Source organism: Hoplias malabaricus, chromosome 5 (assembly GCF_029633855.1).
Source record: "Hoplias malabaricus isolate fHopMal1 chromosome 5, fHopMal1.hap1, whole genome shotgun sequence".
NCBI lineage: Eukaryota > Metazoa > Chordata > Actinopteri > Characiformes > Erythrinidae > Hoplias > Hoplias malabaricus.
Window position 1 is genome coordinate 27,180,517 of NC_089804.1, and position 19,612 is coordinate 27,200,128.

At 42.1% G+C, this 19,612-nt stretch overlaps 1 protein-coding gene and 1 long non-coding RNA gene across 3 annotated transcripts in view; one reads left to right on the top strand and one right to left on the bottom strand.

Moving 5' to 3' along the window:
* arhgef10la (Rho guanine nucleotide exchange factor (GEF) 10-like a) overlaps positions 1–4,016 on the top strand; it is a 192,596-nt gene extending 188,580 nt beyond the window's left edge. For both annotated transcript variants that reach the window (XM_066670557.1, XM_066670558.1), the window contains 2 exons: positions 2,033–2,155; positions 3,174–4,016. In XM_066670557.1, the coding sequence (XP_066526654.1) occupies positions 2,033–2,155; positions 3,174–3,718 (668 nt within the window). In that variant the 3' untranslated portion in view covers positions 3,719–4,016. The remainder of the gene's footprint in view (positions 1–2,032; positions 2,156–3,173) is intronic.
* LOC136696298 (uncharacterized) overlaps positions 1–19,612 on the bottom strand; it is a 72,575-nt gene that overhangs the window by 12,274 nt on the left and 40,689 nt on the right. The window contains exons 2-3 of the long non-coding RNA XR_010802598.1: positions 11,212–11,368; positions 10,897–11,102 (exon numbers count right to left, since the gene is read on the bottom strand). This is a non-coding gene — a long non-coding RNA (uncharacterized lncRNA). The remainder of the gene's footprint in view (positions 1–10,896; positions 11,103–11,211; positions 11,369–19,612) is intronic.

A 19,612-nucleotide genomic window follows, 5' to 3' on the forward strand; every position in this document is an offset into this window, starting at 1 on the left:
TCCAATTTTCATCCTGATTTGTACAAAAGTCACAGCTGTTTGTACTGAAATGACGTAAACTTGTTGAAGTCAGTATTGAGAAATGTAAATTAGGTCTGTGTCAAATCATGTTTGCAATAATATCGTCATCATTTTTAAAATAATAATAAAAAAAATCAATATTACTGATATTCTGACTTGATATCGCAAACCCACTGATGTAAACATTCATTCATTCATTCATTTTCTGTAAGCGCTTATCCAGTTCAGGGTCGCGGTGGGTCCAGAGCCTACCTGGAATCATTGGGCGCAAGGCGGGAATACACCCTGGAGGGGGCGCCAGTCCTTCACAGGGCAACACACACACACACACACACACACATTCACTCACACCTACAGACACTTTTTGAGTCGCCAATCCACCTGCAACGTGTGCTTTTGGACTGTGGGAGGAAACCGGAGCACCTGGAGGAAACCCACACGGACACAGGGAGAACACGCCAACTCCTCACAGACAGTCACCCGGAGCAGCAATCGAACCCACAACCTCCAGGTCCCTGGAGCTGTGTGACTGCGATACTACCTGCTGCGCCACCGTGCCGCCTGATGTAAACAGACAAAAAAAAAAAAAAAAAAAAAAGAATGCAACCTGCCAAACAAATGATGTAATTGTCAGCATGTTCTGCTTCTTCCCAGTGCTGTGTGGTAGTCAGATGATGGCCTCTTAGCAAAGGAATGATGTGATTATTACAGATCCATGGCCTGCTGGTCCCTCATGTTCCTCCCTGCCCTGCGATGGATGATGAATTAATTAACGTCTCCAGCGTCCACTGTGTTTTCTACGTTTTTTTCCCCCTAGCTGGGATTTTTCCGACACAGTAAACAAGTGAGGAGTTAAAAAAAAAGCAATGAAGCAAAGGGCTTCTCCTTTGCTAATAGCTTTTAATAGCCATTCCCTTTGGGGCATGAGAATTCAGGCCTTAAAAAACGTAGCAGTATCATAGGGAAACATTTATTTTAGGCTAGATCCCACAGATTAAGTTGAAATTTGCTGCTCAGCGTTAGATCTCGCATATGCAGTGGACCACTTCATGAAATATGCAATTCTACTTGATGTTAAGCTGTTCCTTTCTTCCGGAAGCCCGGGGATATGGATCTACACTCCTTCCCATAGCCACGGGATAATGCACTCATAGCAGTGTAGTTTGGTGTGAATAGTGTGCTCATTCTGGAACGCACTTAGAAAAAGGTGCCTGTGAACTGGGCAGCTGACATTTGTAAGATGGGACTCCTGCAAGTGCCATTTCTCTGCTAATGTTCTTCCATGACCTTCGGTGCCACCCTGCTGGCTAACTAGCGTTCTGGAAATGCTTCATTTACACATTAGCCAGAGTCTTCCAAAGCATAGTGTTTCCGAAGTGCAATGTGCTGCGAAAAGGAATCAATTAGGGACTCTGGTTGCTCATGCAAAGCACACGCAATAATTTGAGCATGACTTATAGCCACCATGCACACTTGGCTAAGCCTAGACAAGCGCCTCCTGCAGCGCTAGCCTTTTCCTTGTTTCTCTAATTAAGAGCTTGCAATGAAGATTAGTGTAAACTTCAGGTATCTAAGGAATTTGAGCTATGGATTTAAGGCAGCAGAAGTAAAAGTCGGCGAGTAAATATCACACACCGCTTCCATGTCTTTCACACAGCTAAGGGCTTAGCGAGACCAAGGAGCAAACAAAACAAAATGTCATTATAATCAGCCCGCTAAATAATTTGCTGCACTAAAGCGAACAGGCCGAAGGTGAGTAATCAGCGGCGAGCAGGATTTCCGATCCTTTCAAAGCAACAATGCAAGCCCGAGCAGATACAGAGTGTCTTGTTTAAAGAGAAAAGCACACTTTTGTTCTCGATCAATTTCCCACTAGAGGGGAAAAGGGAGTAGCTCCCTGCAAAAACAAAAGCAGCATGATGCGGAGTGATTCAGTCAGTGTTTCTTGCACAGGATAAAGTCGTCAACCGTATCTCCCAGACAGCTCTGAGATTTGTGTTTCTCCTGCTAGGCCAGAAGAGTCTGAGAGTGACCAGTCTGCTGATCTGCCAAGGGCTGCTGTGGGTGGGCACCGCCCAGGGCATCATCGTCACTCTGCCCGTGCCCAAGCTGGAGGGTATTCCTAAGATTACAGGTGCATGGGTCATCATTGCCTATACAGCTGTCAATTTTATCAGTCTCTGTCTAACTAGTATGCTACGTAGATGCTAATGATAGGATGTGCTCTCAAGGAAGTGTAGAGGCTTTGACTGGGTGTAAACTAGCCAAGGTGACAGCCAGGGTGTGGTGCCCAATCTCATCTCCTCATCCAGATTTCACTCTTTAAGGACCCTCATAACCAGAGGAGGTGAAATCAGGATTGGGAGGTGAGATTGGGAACCACACCAGAGCTTCTGAAGACTGAGGGGTGAGCTAATTGGCGAACTGCTTAGGCTTTTGTAAACACAAGCGTGGCTGAGGGAATGTGCTGGTTTAGTCATTTCCATTCAAGGAAAGAACCAGAATTACAAACTCACTATTCATTCCACCTTAAATGGTGACGTGCTCCGTTCCATTATAAGTGGCGGTGTATTTATATTCAAGTACTTTCCCCACCCCATTTTAAACTGAGAATAAAGTTCTTCCTTAAATGGTGGTCGATAACATTCACATTAAGTTTCACATTAAATCATTCAAGCGTATTTTCCATTGTGTGCTAGGAAATAAACACCTCTTAAAAATGGAACCTCAGTCTCTGTAGCAAAGCTATTTCCACAAAATAAAAAACGCAAGTATTTATAAAGTGTTAAAAAAGTTATAAAAGGGTTTATAAATGTATAATAACTGATTACATGTTAAGAAAAGTCTAATACAATGATTACTGTCAATCAGGTTATTGTTCATTTAGGTCTTTTTGTTAAAAAATATATATTTAAATGTATTATTTATGCATAATTTTTCAAGGTTATTATTTTGGCCACAATAATCATGATATTAAATACCATTCAATAAAATGTTATATCTAAAAATAAATTTGAATAAGGGCAATTAATTTGCAGTCTGTCCTCACATTGCCACAGTCAAAGCCTCTGTTATTATAATGTTGGTTGATTATCTATTCACATCACATTTAACAGAGATCTTAACTGTAGCCTATTTTACTTGTGCCTCAGGTAAGGGGATGACCTCTCTGAATGCCCACTGCGGTCCAGTCGACTTCTTGGTGGCCACCTCCAGCACCCTCTCCCCAGAACTTCTGAAACGTGACTCTATGGCGGAGGGTCCAGACTCTGCTTTCGGAGGGGAGGAACGGAGCGACTCGTCCTCACAAGAGTCCCTGCAGCAGTCCAGCAGCTCCTCTGTGGGGGAGGGGAAGGTGAAGGGGCGTGGCCTACTTCTGCAGTACCGCCTCCGTTCCACCATAGGCCTGCCTGGATGTCCACTCACAGCTCGGAGCGACGAAGCCTCTGATTCGTCTCTGGAGTCTCTGGAACACAGCCTGGAGGACGGCTCCATCTATGAGCTGAGCGATGACCCGGACATGTGGGTCAGGGGGCGGTCCTGTGAAAGGGATGGCCCCAGAAGGGACAGGGTCACCTCAGCAGCGGTCATTTCTGGCGGAAAGGGCTTTAGGAGACTGAAGGAAGGTCCGGTAGGGGGAGCAGCAGAGTCCACAGAGACAACCCTAATGGTCTGGCAGCTGCCTCTTACTGTATGAACACTGAACACACACTAACCTCCTCACAGGCAGTGACAGGGATTGAACCCAGGACCCTGAGATCATGGACCTGTGGCATTGACAGTACGTACAGCACCACCTCCTTCAAATAGTGGAAAGAAAATGCAAAACATGATGCTTTGGCTGGAGCCTTTGGTTTTGCAATGTACCGCATAGCGCCCCCTATATTCCTGTAGGGTATCGCAATTTGTCAGAATGGCAGAAATCATGACATTAGAGCATAATTCGGGAAATATATATATATATATTTCTTTTTTTTTTTTTGACAACATATGGACAACACTGCTCATTAAAATCCTTAACACTAGCTTAACACTGGTATATATTTTCTTTAAAAAAGTACAGTTCTGTAACACATTTCTGAAAAACGAGGAGATGCTAGACGCGTGAGGTTTATTTATTCTGTCGTGTCAGGTCTACAGGTCTTCACACTGGCGATGAGAGTATTCTGGGACCAAAGTGCTCTCCACGATGCAACATTTCTCAGCAGGAAACCTCAGAATGTGTGTTTAGTGTCTGTGAATGCATTCAGGTCTAGCCTCATGAGGGGTCAGCGATATTAAAAAAAAATGTGTGTATATATATATATATATATATATATATATTTTTTTTTTTTTTTTTCCCCCCCTCAAGGCCACTGTCGGGTCATCTTCTGGTGAGTGGTTTTCTTTGGAATTTGCCACGCCATGGAGCTGGGGAGGGAGTCTATTATATTCTTGTGCTTTTGGTGAAATCCTATCAGCAAAGGGTGAAAGGCAAAGTGAAAGGGGTTTCCATGCTTCTGAGCACTCTTTCAAGCATCTGACTGCTTGTAATGTGAACTCACTATTGTATGTGTGTGTGTGTGTGTGTGTGTGTGTGAGTGAGTGTGTGTGTATTTTGTGCAAGTCAGCACTAAATTGATAGAGAACTGAGATTCAAATTTCATTATAATGGAAAGGCCTTAATTGGCCTTGACATTAAGCCAATTAACTCTTTATTGCTCATTATTACATTAATTCATTAATTTATTCATTCATTGTCTGTAAGCGCTTATCCACTTCAGGGTCGCGGAGGGTCCGGAGCCTACCGGGAATCACTGGGCCAATCCACCTAACAGGAAACAGGAGCATCTGGTGGACACACAAAACTCCTCACAGACAGTCACCCAGTGCAGGGCTCGAATGCACAACCCCAGACCCCTGGAGATGTGTGACAGCGACACCATCTGTTGCACCACCGTGCCATTCCTATTGCTATTACAGTCAATCTTAAAATAATGCTTGCAATGACATGCTCCAGATCATTTTTTAGATATGCATTTTCAAACTTGTCTTCTTTAGGATTAGACTTGAACCATAACTACAGAGTTTACCAACAAAAACATTCCACTGGTGTCATCAACTGGTGTCAGGTAATAAATGACCACATTAGGGGGCGACCGATTATTAGCCCAAATGATAATCAGACCCAAACTGGTTTCAATGCCTGAGCAGTTCCCCAACCATAGCTCAGTACTACTGTAGGCACTACTGTGACCAGACACCAGCGCTAGGATAAAGTCAGGCTAAAGCTCACTGTTTTCAACAACTCAAATATTCACAGAATGACTGTGTAGATGAACCAAGTTTGGTTCCATAAAGAATCATTTTTAATGCTAACTTTTAAATTGGTAAAGAGCCTTTAAATCAAGTGAAACATTTAAATGCTTCTTTATGGAAACAAAAGTGGCATTTTCCCTAAAGAACTTAAGTGTGTGAAAAATTTGTTGAACCCTAGCTCATTAGCATATACTTTTACAGCTACATCTTCTACATCTTTAGTTTAACTTCAGATATCTCCAAAATGACTTTGACATATCTGCTCAATTAATTAGGCCCAGATACAACAGTTTATAATAATTAACAAATAATTGCTGTATGTGCAGGAATATACTACAGTTTAGATAGTTTAGACAGTTTAGATACTACAGTTTAGATATGTTGCATAAACATTAGTCTTAACACAATATCTAATATGTTGGGTTTACACTAAGTATTCAACATACGGTTGTAATTGTTTGCATGACACTAAACAGGATTAAATTATATTGCGTAATTATAAATGTAGTCATGGGCAAAAAAAATCAAAATGATCAAAAAAACAAGCATGTCCTTTTTGTGTTATTAACTTTTACTTTTCTTCATCCTGTTCTTTTCATTGTGTTAAAAACAATTCACAATGAATGGAGCAGTAAAAACCCATTTTTACTTTAATATTGTCGCTGTCCACTGAAAAACATGCATCTCCAAAAATGGTTACAAAAATAGTAGAAAAGGAATAAAAAAAACTATTTTTCATGTAAATCAATGTAAACAGATGGAGCATTTCTATTGGTCCATTCACCATGAATTTTTCACCCAATGTGAAGGACAACTGCTCTGTTCAATGATTTAGTAAACTAAAAATCGACAAAAATGGAGATACATGTGTTTTCTTTGGACAGCAACCTTATGCATTAAACATACAGTGTTTTTGCCTCCTGTTAAAAAAGTTAATAGAATTATTAGATGACGTCTAAAATGTTAATATTAACAGCCATTATCCAACTCCTTTTGGAATAATTTACTTTTCATTAAGGCCTTTTATAAAGTGTCCTTTATAATAGTCGCTGTAATCTGTAACAGTGTTAGAAGATGGCACTAATTAGCGAATGGCACTTTCTTTCCAGCAACAAGGGACAACATAAAGGAAAGAAAACAAGAAAATAACGGCATGGCGTGGCACTTTGATGATGCGAATGACCTTGTGGGTTGTACACTATTATTAAAAACATGCGTCTATATTAAACTATATTCGACTTCAGTTTAAAGCCTATATATTTCAGAAGTCTTCAGCACTGAGACATGTGCTTTACACTTAGATTGGGTTAGAGGTGTAATCAGAAATATCTAATGGAATATGGAAACGTCCAGTAATTTCCATCACATCTGATGCCAACACTATTAATTAATTAGGTAGAATCAACGTTTCAGCACAGGATTCATGGCACAATGGCACTTCCAATGGGAAATGTACTCTATATGCCCAGACATTGTTTATCCTGCTTATCCAACAACATGAAGGGCATTCATAAGGAGATATCTATGGAGATTTTAAAGTGTTTCTACACAGGGTTTGGCCACACTGTCTGCTCTGGTGCAAAAGGGAAAAATATGTTTTTAAAATATTTTTTGTTTGTAATATTTTTTCTGTAGGACTTCAATTTTTGATAATGCTTTTCGGATAGTTATGCCCTGAGCTCCTTTTTTCAGCAGTAACCTCCATTAAAGATGCTACTGAGCCATGCAAACACAGTGGTGCTGTTCCATGTAGACCTGAGAGATGATAGTGGTTGGAGGCTAAAAGTGGAGATAAAACAGGGAGGAAATAACACTCTCTCACCCTCGCAGCCAGACGTGTCACACTTCAGGACTGTTATTGTAATATTTCTCGCACATGCGGCAATACTGAGAATGTATCACAGTCTCTTAGGACGTCCTGGTATGCTAAGTTGTCTTGTAGTATGTTTTTAAGATTGTATACAGCCTGAAGTATGGGCCAGAGTCATTTAGAGGTGGGCGATACGACGGTATACAATCATTGCCAATCGCTCATTGATTGAAGACATCCCTGGTATCATTAGCATTTTGTATTACATTAAATAAAATATATATATATATATATATATATATATTTTTTTTTATTTTTTATTTTTTTTTTTCGGACATCATTAGTGTTTCAACCCCTCGTATTTATAGCTAGGATTTCAAGACAACAGCACTCAGGACAATGCTAACAGACGTTTGGCTTATATAACAAAATTAGCAGTTAGTGTTCTCATCCAAGCGTCTAGAGCTATTTAGTGTTTTAGTGTCAGTTCCAAAACATTTAGTAATAAATGATCCCATCTTAGTCGATTTCTGCAGTGTTTATTTATTTGCCTTATCGTCCACGCCCAGATTTATGACCATTACGTCGACGACTGATTACTTGTAATTGTGTATAATGAAGTAGGTACTAACCAATTAGTGTAACTAACATCACCCCCCTCCCCCCTCCATGTTCAGTAACGTTTTGGTTGGGTTAAATGTATGGGTCTTATGGGACTAGGATCCTGGTTTTTGTAACATTTTGATTTAACACCTCACTGTTGCATTGTGCATTCAATGTCACATTAATAAAGGAATGTTGAACAGAGTGAAAAGTGTCTTTATCCACAACAGAACACACCATTGTGCTGCTATAGAAACATTAGTTATCAATAGGGGTCTACACATTAGCTTTATCACCTGGAGATGGACTTAGACCTGCCTGAAGTGGAGTCCAATAGAGCACGAGTGGTCTTACTCTTAGTGGGCCAACTACCATCGGGCAGCTGATGTGACAGATCTGGGTAGTTTGCCTTCTCCTCCAACTCACTGAATGTCAATGGTGTTGCTCATGTCTCAGTGGAAATACATTTACGCCTCCACCAAGATATGAAGTTACCAATTATTGTGGAGAATATTCACAAAAAACAGGATAAACAAAGGTAAATAAAAACGTCTTAGAAACGTGATTTATAAGACTGTCCTACACCAGAGATACTTCAGTATGAATCTTAAAGATTTTCACAGTCCACATTCCTTTTCTTTGTACAGAGTAATTTTGAAGATGCCATTGTAGTTTTTGCATGAGGGTGTAGCATTAAGCAGCTTTTGATGTGTACAAGGGCTTTAGAAGCCCTGTGATTGGACGGTTACAGACAAACGAAGATGTTGTTTAGGGTGAGCTTTTCCCCTCTCTGATGTTTTGTTGTAGGAATGGAACACAGCCCACCCGCTGAGTACCACTGACCTACATAAACATATCACGGTCAGAGCCAAACATGGAATATTTCTTTGTGGAAGGTGGTTGTATATAATAAATTGTGTAATGATAAAGTTTCACGCCCAAAAACCTCCTCCAACACCACTCCTAGGGAATGACAGGGAGTGACAGGGAATATCTGGCATCTGTGAGTTCACCTGCCCTGTCTCCAGCTCAGTTGGGTGAAGTTGTTTTCATTAAGAAAGGCCTTATTTGCAACATTTGACAACAGTTCTTTACAATGAGCAGTTTTTAATTCTGCACGCCATTGCTTTCAAACCGTCGTTAGCGCCCGGAGAGTCTCCGAATTACTCCAAACCTACTCAAAACACAAGGATAAAGCTGAAAGAAGTGGACCTCTTCAGGGTCCCATTAGACCCATTTTAAGAGCATGGTTTCATCCACTCCGGATGTAACACACCTTACTGAGCTGATGGAGCCTTTAGGAGCTCCTGAATGGAGGAATTGGGTGGATCTGATTAGGACTGCAATAAAGCTTTGCGGGGGAATCAGCAGGAGCTAAACTCATTTACAATCAGTTACTGCTGAACATACTTCCTGCCTGCTCTATCAAGACAAACAACATAAGGGGTCTTAAGGGAAGGTGATGGGCCACCACACACAGGCTCAGAGTGCCTTGGCACTGCTGTTAGAAGTTTGTGGAGCTGTGCTACAAGGATAGACCACTAATCTGTTCATGTTTAGATGGTGACAATGTTCTATGTTTCTGTAGAACAGCCATGATTGTTGCACCATTACCTGCTTAAATGTGTCCTTCTCTTTGTGGAGACCAGCTTCCCTTCTATCAATACAATGCCCTTAATGGCGTAATAAGAGCCTCTACTCTTTTTCTTAACACTGGATGCTGCAACATTGCTGTGAGAATTCAAGGATTTGGAAATCGGAAACAAGGACTGGACGATCAGATTTGAATCCCAAACACCACTCAAACTCATCCTTAATCTATTGGATAGAGTACCATCTTTCCAGAGGAAGCTGGATGTTGCCCACAGGATGCTGGATATTTTTGGCTGGTGGACTAATCGCAGTCCAGCAGTGACACTGAGGGCTTTAAAAACTCAAGGAGCACTGCTGTGTCTGATCCAACCGTACCAGCACAACACCACCATGACATCAGTTTCACTGCCGCGCTGAGAATGATCCACCACCCTCATCAAACCTGTTCAGTGGTTCATAATTGGTCCTAAAGTTACAAACAGTGTAAAATACAGTTGTTAAAAGTCCAGTTGTGTTCCATAAAGGTACATTACATTCTCATTGCATCAGTTAATTCCAGAAGGAGAGGTGAATGTTTGTAAGTTTTCCTGGACATGAAATGAAACATGAAACCAACACAATTTAAAAATCTACAAATTGTATAATTAGTTTCCCTAATTAAATATTATTGAAATGTACGCTTGAGGGTAGCACCACAGTGACAGTTTTTCTGACAGTGTGTGTGTGGGGGGGGGGGGTCATTGAAGAGCAGGGTGAAATGGGGATGAGAATGTATGCAATTGTAGAACTACAAAGTGCTCCTGTATGGTCAGTGGAGCTGATGTAATTTATTAATGAATGCAGATACAAGGTATGGGTTCCTAATGCAGGGATCATTCGGTGTATATTGTATTCTGCTCATTCATATTATTCATATATGCCTTTTATATTCAGTGGAGTGAAGCTATGAAATCTCAGTTCATTTTATTTTCTTTTGGCGATAGCTGAAATTCTCTTTCAGAATAAAACATATACACAGTGTCCATCCAGAGTGACCATAAGCACCAACTGACTACCACTGATACCTGCTGCACTTCATCTTCCAGCTCTTAGTGTTCAGTTCTCTCATGCCCCGCGGAGAAGCAAAGCCCTGCAATTACATGCAGTTTACAGTAAAACGTGGAGGATAAGTGGAGTGCATGAATCGACATCTGGCGCTGGGGGATGGGGGGACTCTGGATCGGCTTCAAAAAGGTCAGCGTTTGAATAAATCTATGATCTATGGGTGTTTAACCAAGGCAATAGCATGAGTAGCAGGCTGCAGGTGTGTGAGAGAGGTGACGTCCTTGTTTCTACAAACTATCAGCTCCACTGACCATACAGAAACACTTTGCCGTCCTACAGTTACGGAATGTCGATCTGTTGCTCTGCATACTTCTTACATATTATTTGAGTGGTTTGGGTTCACTGACATGACGGTGGTGTATCAGTTAGTGTGTGTTGCATTGGTAAGAATGGATCTGGCACAGCAGGGCCTCTAGAGTTCTTCAACACTGCGTCCACTCACTGTCCACTCTCTAAGACACACCTACCTTGCTGGTCCACCTTGTAGGTGGAAAGTCAGGAACAGTAGCTCTGATTTGTTGTTGCATAGTTTGTTAGTTGTCCTCTAGTCCTTCACCAGGGGTCACTGGACATGGTTGTTGGGCTACTCTCAGTCCAGTTGAAAAACTCTGTGTCAGATCCCACACCATGATCCACCTCCCAAATAATACCTGCTGTGTAGGGGTCTCGACCACTGAAAAACAAGGTGAAAGGGGGTTAACAGCACAGCAAGAGATACAAACCGGTACTTTAAAATATCTGCTCTCCTGGTAGGACTATTTTAACAGCAAATGTAAATGTACCTCTGGTGAGATGATTGCAAAATATAATCAGCAGAGACATGCCCTTGTTCTTGGAAAACGCAGGTAGGCTGACTGTCACAGTCGCTCAGCGTCTCCTCCCAACCTGAGGGCTGTTGGAGGCAGTCAATCGGACAGTGTATTAGCGAGGTAAACACAGCTGTGAGAGAGAAACAAAAAATGCTATCAGTGGGGAGTGGAGAGATGAGGGAGTCTGAGTAAAGAGAGCAGAACTCCTGCTGAATCTGTGTGTGTTCGCCACTCCACCACCCACAGGCGGAAGACACCCACCAAAGTGAAATCCCCCTTCACACACAACTACAGAGTGCTGCATAACGCAGGAATCACACAATAATTAATATATATATATACACACACACACACACACACACACACACACACCACACCTGTTGAAATGAGTGACTTCCACTACTTTAATGTGTATACGTTGCTGACATCAGACGCCATCCACGCAAACATTGCCAATAGACTGGAAACCTCCAGAACAGTGTGAGCTAGAGGACTATATAGGCCCATCCCCGAGCAGTGGATTGTGAAAATGATAGAACACCCTACATTTCAGACTAAATTCTGGAGGAGCAGGTGTTGACAAATGGCTTTCCATTTATTTGAACTTTTCTTAGTGTTAGTGTCTTTAAGTCAGCCAGGCTCGGTGACAGTGGGCCCAAGATGCTGTGAGGCACTGTGTATTTGAGTCAGTGATTCACTGAGCTGGGAAAAGGGCAATTAGTATTTCAGTAAATCAATGAGGCAGTGAATCGGTTAGTGAGAATGAGATGAGTCAGTGAGTCAGAGAAGCAGGGAGTCAGTCAGTAAGAGAGTGTGAGAGTCACTACGGCTCTTACTCAGTGAGTCAGAGAGGCAGTGAAGCGGTGATTCATTGGATTAGGGAAACTGAAAATCAGTGAGGCTGCATATCAATGAATCAGTGATTCAGTGAATCAGAGAAGCTGTGATTCAGTGTGGCTTTAAATCAGTGGATCAGTGATTCGGTGAATGAAGGAAGCTGTGAATCAGTGGATCAGTGATTCAATGGGGCTGTGAGTTTGAGAGGATATGAGGCAGTGGATCAGTGATTCAGGGAGTCGACTGAGGCCTGAGAGCCACGAGGTGATGAGCTGAGAGCTGAGCTTTTGTTTCCTCAACAGAATCCTGAAGTGTACTCCAGTGCTGAATCGAAGTTTTTTTTTTTGCCGGGTTCCCCTCTGAACCCTCCACTGGCCACCCCCACCACCCCCTTCCCCCTCCACGACCCCTTTTCCCCTCCATTTCCCTGTGCAGAGACAACAAATACAAAGTAGCTGTATTGCAGCGCCAGCGTTTCGCTTGAAAAATAGACTCGAACAGCGGCTACACGAGTATTTATTTAAATATTTATTGAGCAGAACTAGAAGAAGATGGGGGAAGAAAAAAAACCTCTTTCTCAAGATATTCCTGCCAATTAACCCCGCCCCGGGGGAGATTTGCCTATCTCCTGCCGCAGCTTTGCTCCCGTAATGCCGCGGGCGTCCGTCTCAGGTGTAATTTGCATGCTCGGTCAAGGCTAAACTGGGCCATGCGCGAGGATGCAGCCCAAGGTCCTTTTGTGTATATATGTGTGTGTGTGTGTTATCTACCTACTCTGAAAAGCCCCTCTTTGTATTTGCATTCCTATTCATATTTGATCAGGATTTAACGGTTAAAAAAATGTAATTGTAATATTGATAATAAAAAATAATAAAATAATAATAATAAAAAAGACAGAAAAAAATAATACTTTATTCATGAATTTAATTAATAATTGTAAGTGCATTGGTCGGCTCACTAGACCGCTCTGATTGGAGGCCATGCTGCACTGAGATAGGGGTTTGCATTTGGCAGATGCTCTTATCCATGTTACAGATGCAGGCAAATGTAGTGTCAGGAGTCACAGGCTTTTATTGTGAAGACCTTCTATCTAATTACTGTTTTCTATGTGTTAATTGCTTCACTCGCATATCCATCCAGTCATATTCATGAACATGCATCCATGCGTCCGTGCACTTGTCCATATGCCCATCTATCCCTCCATACTTCACTCCATTCCATCCTTTGGCCCATCAATCCACCCATTTATGTCTGTTGTTATTATGTAATTACAATGTTGTTCATGTGAGTTTTAAGTCACGTGTGTCCATCCTTACATCCATCTATCCCTCTCTTTTATAAGTCTGCTGTTACAGTGTAATAAGAATGTTAACAGATATTGAATTGTATTTTGTTACTGTTTTTGTTACTATTTTTCTCTGCACAAAGTGCTTTCATGCACATTTTTATGTTTAATTTGCATACCGTGGCTTTCCAGTGTAAAACACCTATCTCCAAAATAGCAACATTAAAAGGAGGTTTAAAAAAAATTAATTGGAACAATTGGTGGCCATTTTGAAGTCGGCCATGACCCTCTTCCCACTGAAGAAACAAAAGTGGCCCCCCCTCCCATATACTAATGTGCCACAAACAGGAAGTTAATATCACCAACCATTCCCATTTTATTAAGGTGTATCCATATAAATGGCCCACCCTGTACAATATGTTTTTCTTTTTCAAACAAATTGAAGTTCAAGATCAGAATTCCAATATGGGCTAAACCTCCTGGAAAAGCTCTGGTTCTGTTCCCTGTGGAACATCTTTTTTTTCACCTGGAAAAATCAGGAAAGTGTGCCGTTAGTCCTGAGGTGCTGAGCAGACCTGCAGCCTCCAGAGACGAGGCTAAGAATAGAAACAAAACCAACAAACACAAACCCGTCTGGCTAACGCGAGGCAGACGGCAGTGTGTTTGTGGTGACCCACATATCATGCAGCTGTGATTTGTGGCTAGGGCGAGTGGGCCGGGATATTGACGGCTGCGGAGGGTTTATGGGGGATGATGGAGGCTGTTAGAGTGTGAAATGTTGCAGTTTCTTCACGAGGAGGAGAGACTGATGCTGAATTCCGGTTACGTTTGTCCAGCTGATGGCTCTATCACTCGCTGGACTCTGAGTATGGTGTGGTCAGGGCTGTTCGAGGCTCAGATGGACGCTAAATCTTTCATTTAATGGTCATTAATCTTTAACGGCACACTGTCCTTTGGGAAGAGATCCATAGCATGGCCTCTACTCGGGGGAGCCATGTTGAATGGGCTACTTATCATATGCTGTAATATTTATCTACTGACCCCAGCCGCTGCAAAATGGCCGTGCGTGAATATAGGGGAGGTGGAGGGCTTTATCTTTATGAGCCAATCCCGAGGAGTAGTGTTCTCTGTTTCTTAACCCTGACACCACTGCGGTGGAGATAAAACATCAGATCCCCCTCCAAAAAACAGCATAAAATGCTGAAGAGAACAACGCCCCCCTCCCCTCCCTCCTGCTTACCTTCGCAAAGATAAACTCAGCACTTTCATCCACTATTATTCCTACGACCTTCATTGTGCTGCTATTTCACGATAATGTTTAGGCCTTTGAAGGGTGACCTTCGCCTTCATATATCACTTGTTATAACTCACTTTGCAGCATTCACCCCCCAGACCCTCACACGCGAAGATAAAACATGCTTTTACACAGCGCCGTGAATGCGCTCACTTCTTTATACCAACATTACACCCATTACTCGACTATAGCCGAGCCTCAGCGTCCACAGACAAGTCCGCTGAGCCGTCCAGCGTCTCGCCTGATCCTGGACTCGCTCCAGCACGCGCTCAGGCAGAAGTTTGGGGACACTCTGTTTTACCATACTACTATTATTACCACTACTATTCCTTATGGGGCCATTACTATTACGTATAGTGGATAGTGGATAAGTGACATGATTTATGATCACTGTAAAACTGTATAATGAAATCTGACCTGCATTTAACCTAACTGTGGTAGTGAACACACACATTATGGATCAGGAGCAGATAACACACACAGACAGACACACACCTGGAGCAGTGGTATACATCCTCAACGCCCGGGGAGTGTTTGGGGTTTAGGTGCCCTGCTCGATTCAGCTATGGAGGTTCCTGCCAGTCATGGGGATCAACCTTTCGGTACCAAGCCTAGTGCTCTAACCTTTACACCACCGTTGGCTTATGGCTTCTAATACAATTCCTACTGCCACAAATAAACTACTACTAATAAAACAAATGCTCATTGCTTTTATTATTATTACTAATATTACTACCACTGTACTAACACTACTGCACTGTTTATACTATTGCTACTAGTATTTGTACTATTACTACTACTACTAATAATAATAACAATATTAATGTTTATCCTATTAATACTACCATTATTGCTCTTACTATTATTCATTCATTCATTCATTATCTGTAACCACTTATCCAGTTCAGGGTCGCGGTGGGTCCAGAGCCTGGAGGGGGCGCCAGTCCTTCACTGGGCAACACACACACACACACACACACCTAGGGACACTTTTTGAGTCGCCAATCCACCTACCAACGTGTGTTTTTGGACTGTGGGAGGAAACCAGAGCACCCAGAGGAAACCCATGCAGACACAGGGAGAACACAGCAACTCCTCACAGACAGTCACCCAGAGGAAACCCACACAGACACAGGGAGAACACACCACACTCCTCACAGACAGTCACCCGGAGCAGGAATCGAACCCACAACCTCCAGGCTCTTACTATTATTTCTCCTGCTAAATCTACTACTGTTACTAATACAGCTACTATTATCAATTAATATACAAATAACACTTTACAATTACAACTACGACAACTACTACTACCACTTTCTGGAGAGTTTATTTACTCAAGTCTGTCTCCTGCTGTTTAACAGTTTTCCGTTTATTATAATATAGTATTTACAGGCAACAGTTTTTCTGACCGGTGTAAACAACAAGCCGAGACTCAGGATTGTGATCATATTTTAAAAGAGCAGAAATACACCCTGCTCTACTGTCAGTAATAACCGGGGGCAAACCCAGTCTTTATTTACTGTGTATAGAAGGTGTTCTTTTCACTCTCTCTGTCTATTTGTGTGTGTGTGTGAGCACATGTGCATTTGTGGTCTGTTCAGGATCACCTGGATCTGACGAAAGTGACACCTTCTTCTTACTGTTTTTTTCCCCCTTTGGCTCTTGTGTGACAGATGCACCTCAAGCTTAGACAGCACTGTGCATGCTAATATCCAAGCCCTTACACCCTTTAAAAGAAAAAAAAAATATTGACGGTCCTCCTTTCCCTCTGCTCTGAGACGTGAATACTGATAGAAGGAGCTCATGCCACAGAGGCAAGGTCAACGTGCTGAAAGGACTACGTGAAATTGACACTCTTTTGGAATGGGGACACTAGCCAGCCACTTGCATGTAGATGTCGTTTTCTTTTCAGAGATATGAGCCACGCGCCCCAATGCTGTGCAGAGGGCTATGTTATGTGTGGCCTATAGAGAGAGAGAGAGAGCGATAGAGAAGGATTGGTGAATCACTGCAAGACACAGTGCCCTAAAGAGCTGTGACATACAGTAACCGTATCCCCAGGACAATCACAATTTACTCTGAAAACCTTGCTTTATTACACAGCCAGTTGCTTATTTAGAAAAGCCAGTGGGCACAGAAGCCGTAATTAAGGATATGAATCTAAATTAGGTTATGAGTCTCCGAGCTTTTATATCAGGATTCAGCTTTCTCTAAATAGCGGCTCAATTCTGTATTATAACATGCCATTCTGTACTACGGGCATTAACAAATTGGCAGACCTCGGTCCAGACCTGAACTGAGTAATGGTTTTAACCAGATCTATGGCCATGGTCTGTAATAAAACAGAGCTCTGTTCATCTGCGTTAATCAGTAGAAGAGCTCAGGCTGCAACCATGCACCCTACCCTGCGGTGGTGCAGCAGGTAGTGTCGCAGTCACACAGCTCCAGGGACCACACATTGGTAGGTGGATTGGCGACTCAAAATTGTCCATAGGTGTGAGTGAATGTTTGAGTGTGTGTCGCCCTGCGAAGGACTGGTGCCCCCTCCAGGGTGTGTTCCTGCCTTGCGCCCAGTGATTCCGGGTAGGCTCTGGACCCACCGTGACCCTGAACTGAATATGTGGTTACAGACAATGAATGAATGAATGAATGAATGAATAAATACCACACCCAGACAGTAACTACATTATTTTTAAAAAACAACACGATACGCGAGTGCAGAAACTGATATTTTATTAATCTTTTCCCTATGGAGGGTGTAGGGAGTGATTTGGGATTTGCCTCAGCTTCACTGCAGCATTGAAACATTTAATTATTAGGTCCTCCAAGAATCTGTTCCACTCTCAGAATGTAGGGGCAGTGTGATCAGCTTATTTACTTGAGGGGGTGGGGAACAGGGGGTTAAAGAATGAGACAAAATAATAAGCTGTTTGTGCCTGTAGTCTCTTACACTCAAACAAGAGTGAAATAACAGGATTACTGAAACTTGTATATGATCTGTGTATGAATAACTCACACAACTTCGATCACATGAGCAGAGAAATGCACTGGAGTTTTAGCATATGGACCTCATGCAAGTTTGATTAAATACTTCTGCTTTACTATATCTTTGTCCTTACAATAGGATTCAATATCTCTGACTCCTCAAATCCATTAATTCCTCAGCGGTTTTCCAATGGTTTGGATTACTTCCAGGCAGAATGATCCAGTGAATTGAGTTGTATGAAAATTCAGTTCCTTAAAGAATCATTCAGAGGGATCCTGAAACCTCTTACTTCATTATAATTTGGTTCAGTCCTTTAGGAAATGCCAGAGACTGATGAAAAGATACAATTAAATTCTTTATGAAATGATTTAGTGTGCCATGAAATTCAATTTGATTCTTTAGAAAACAACTCATTTCAACAAATCATTTGAAAACAAATCATTTGACTCTATTTGATTGTCACAGAGGGTACAACTGGTCTGCATGTGTTATCACAGACCCAGACCCCAGACTCCAAGGAACAACTAAAATAAAGAGGGAAACTTAAAAGGTGGGAACATCCAGTGAGAGGAAACTCCAACATGTAGTAACAGCCTTGGAGCTGCCTTGCCCTTAAGCACGGGAATGCCTCTCCAAAATGGAACTTGAGCAAACGGTCCTGAGCGACAACCACCACCTGGCCAGAGGCAGTATTCGACTTTCGGAAACAATGCTCTTCCAGCCTAGCAGTCATTTGTTCATATACTGCCTATGGCGTGTTGTTTATTTGTCTCATGGGACTGTGTGTCCTGGTTATACAGGGCATGATATGTTCCCTAGCTTAAGGGCAAGGCTGTCCTGTTCTTCTGGATTGGAGTTCCCCCTTGCCACATGTTCCCTTCTTTCAAGTGTCCAAGTTTCAGGAGTTCCAAGGACCCCAGGAGGCTGGGTCTGTGATGTCACAAACAGAGATTGACAGAGTCTTTAGCAAATGACTCGGTGAATCTTGAAATCCCACAAGATTTCATGGTCTTTTTGGTTCTTTAGAAACCAAAGCCTGATGAAATACCTGAAGAAACATCCCCACAGAGAATTCACACATTCACCCAGTTGCTCACACATTCACACCTGTGGATAACTTCACACAGGCAATCCCTTACAAATATGTGCTTTAGGACTGTGGAAGACGGGCAAAGAAAAATTTATTCAGACATGGGGAGAACACTGAGAACAAATTGACTTACAGAATTACTCCAGTGTGCTTAGAGCCACAGGGCATAGAAGACTTTAATGCTCCAATTTCTTTCTGTTCTTTATCGCACATCACTGGCATCAGTGTAATTTAATATATATTCTAATTAAATCAAGGATTTTCTTATTTTCAAGCATAAGAGAAATGTGTCTGATATGTTCAGTCGGTAAGATTTTGTTGCTTGGAAAAAACCCACTGAACACTCTATAAATGCAAATCCATTAATGGTCATTTCTGCCTTACAGACCACACAGACTAAGATGTACATATATTCAGACAGACAGACATTTCCAATCCTCTTCAGGACTGCGGTGGGTCCAGAGCCTATACCCAGCATAATTTCATGCAAAGCAGGAAGACACCCTGGACATGGTGGCAGTCCATAACAGGCAGCCCTTTTCCACCAACATGGAACCAACAAAAATTGGTTCTTGAACCAGAAATGTTCAGTCCCAGCTGAAACCAAAGAATAGTACATTTTTCTGTAGGCGTGCCTAGCTAAAGAAGCTCCAGAAAGAGAACAGAGCCTCAAATAAAGTGTTAACTGTGCAGCGAAGCTGGACACAGTCATTTGCAGCATGTTATATTGTCCTCAATGTTTTGTCCTCAAACCAGATGGTCTTTGTAACGTTTTGTTCAGAAATGGGAAAACTACAAATGACCAATTTTCGGATTTCTGATTCAGAAAGAAAACTGGGAAATAAGGAAATAAAAACAAATAAAATTTTTTGGCTGTAATCA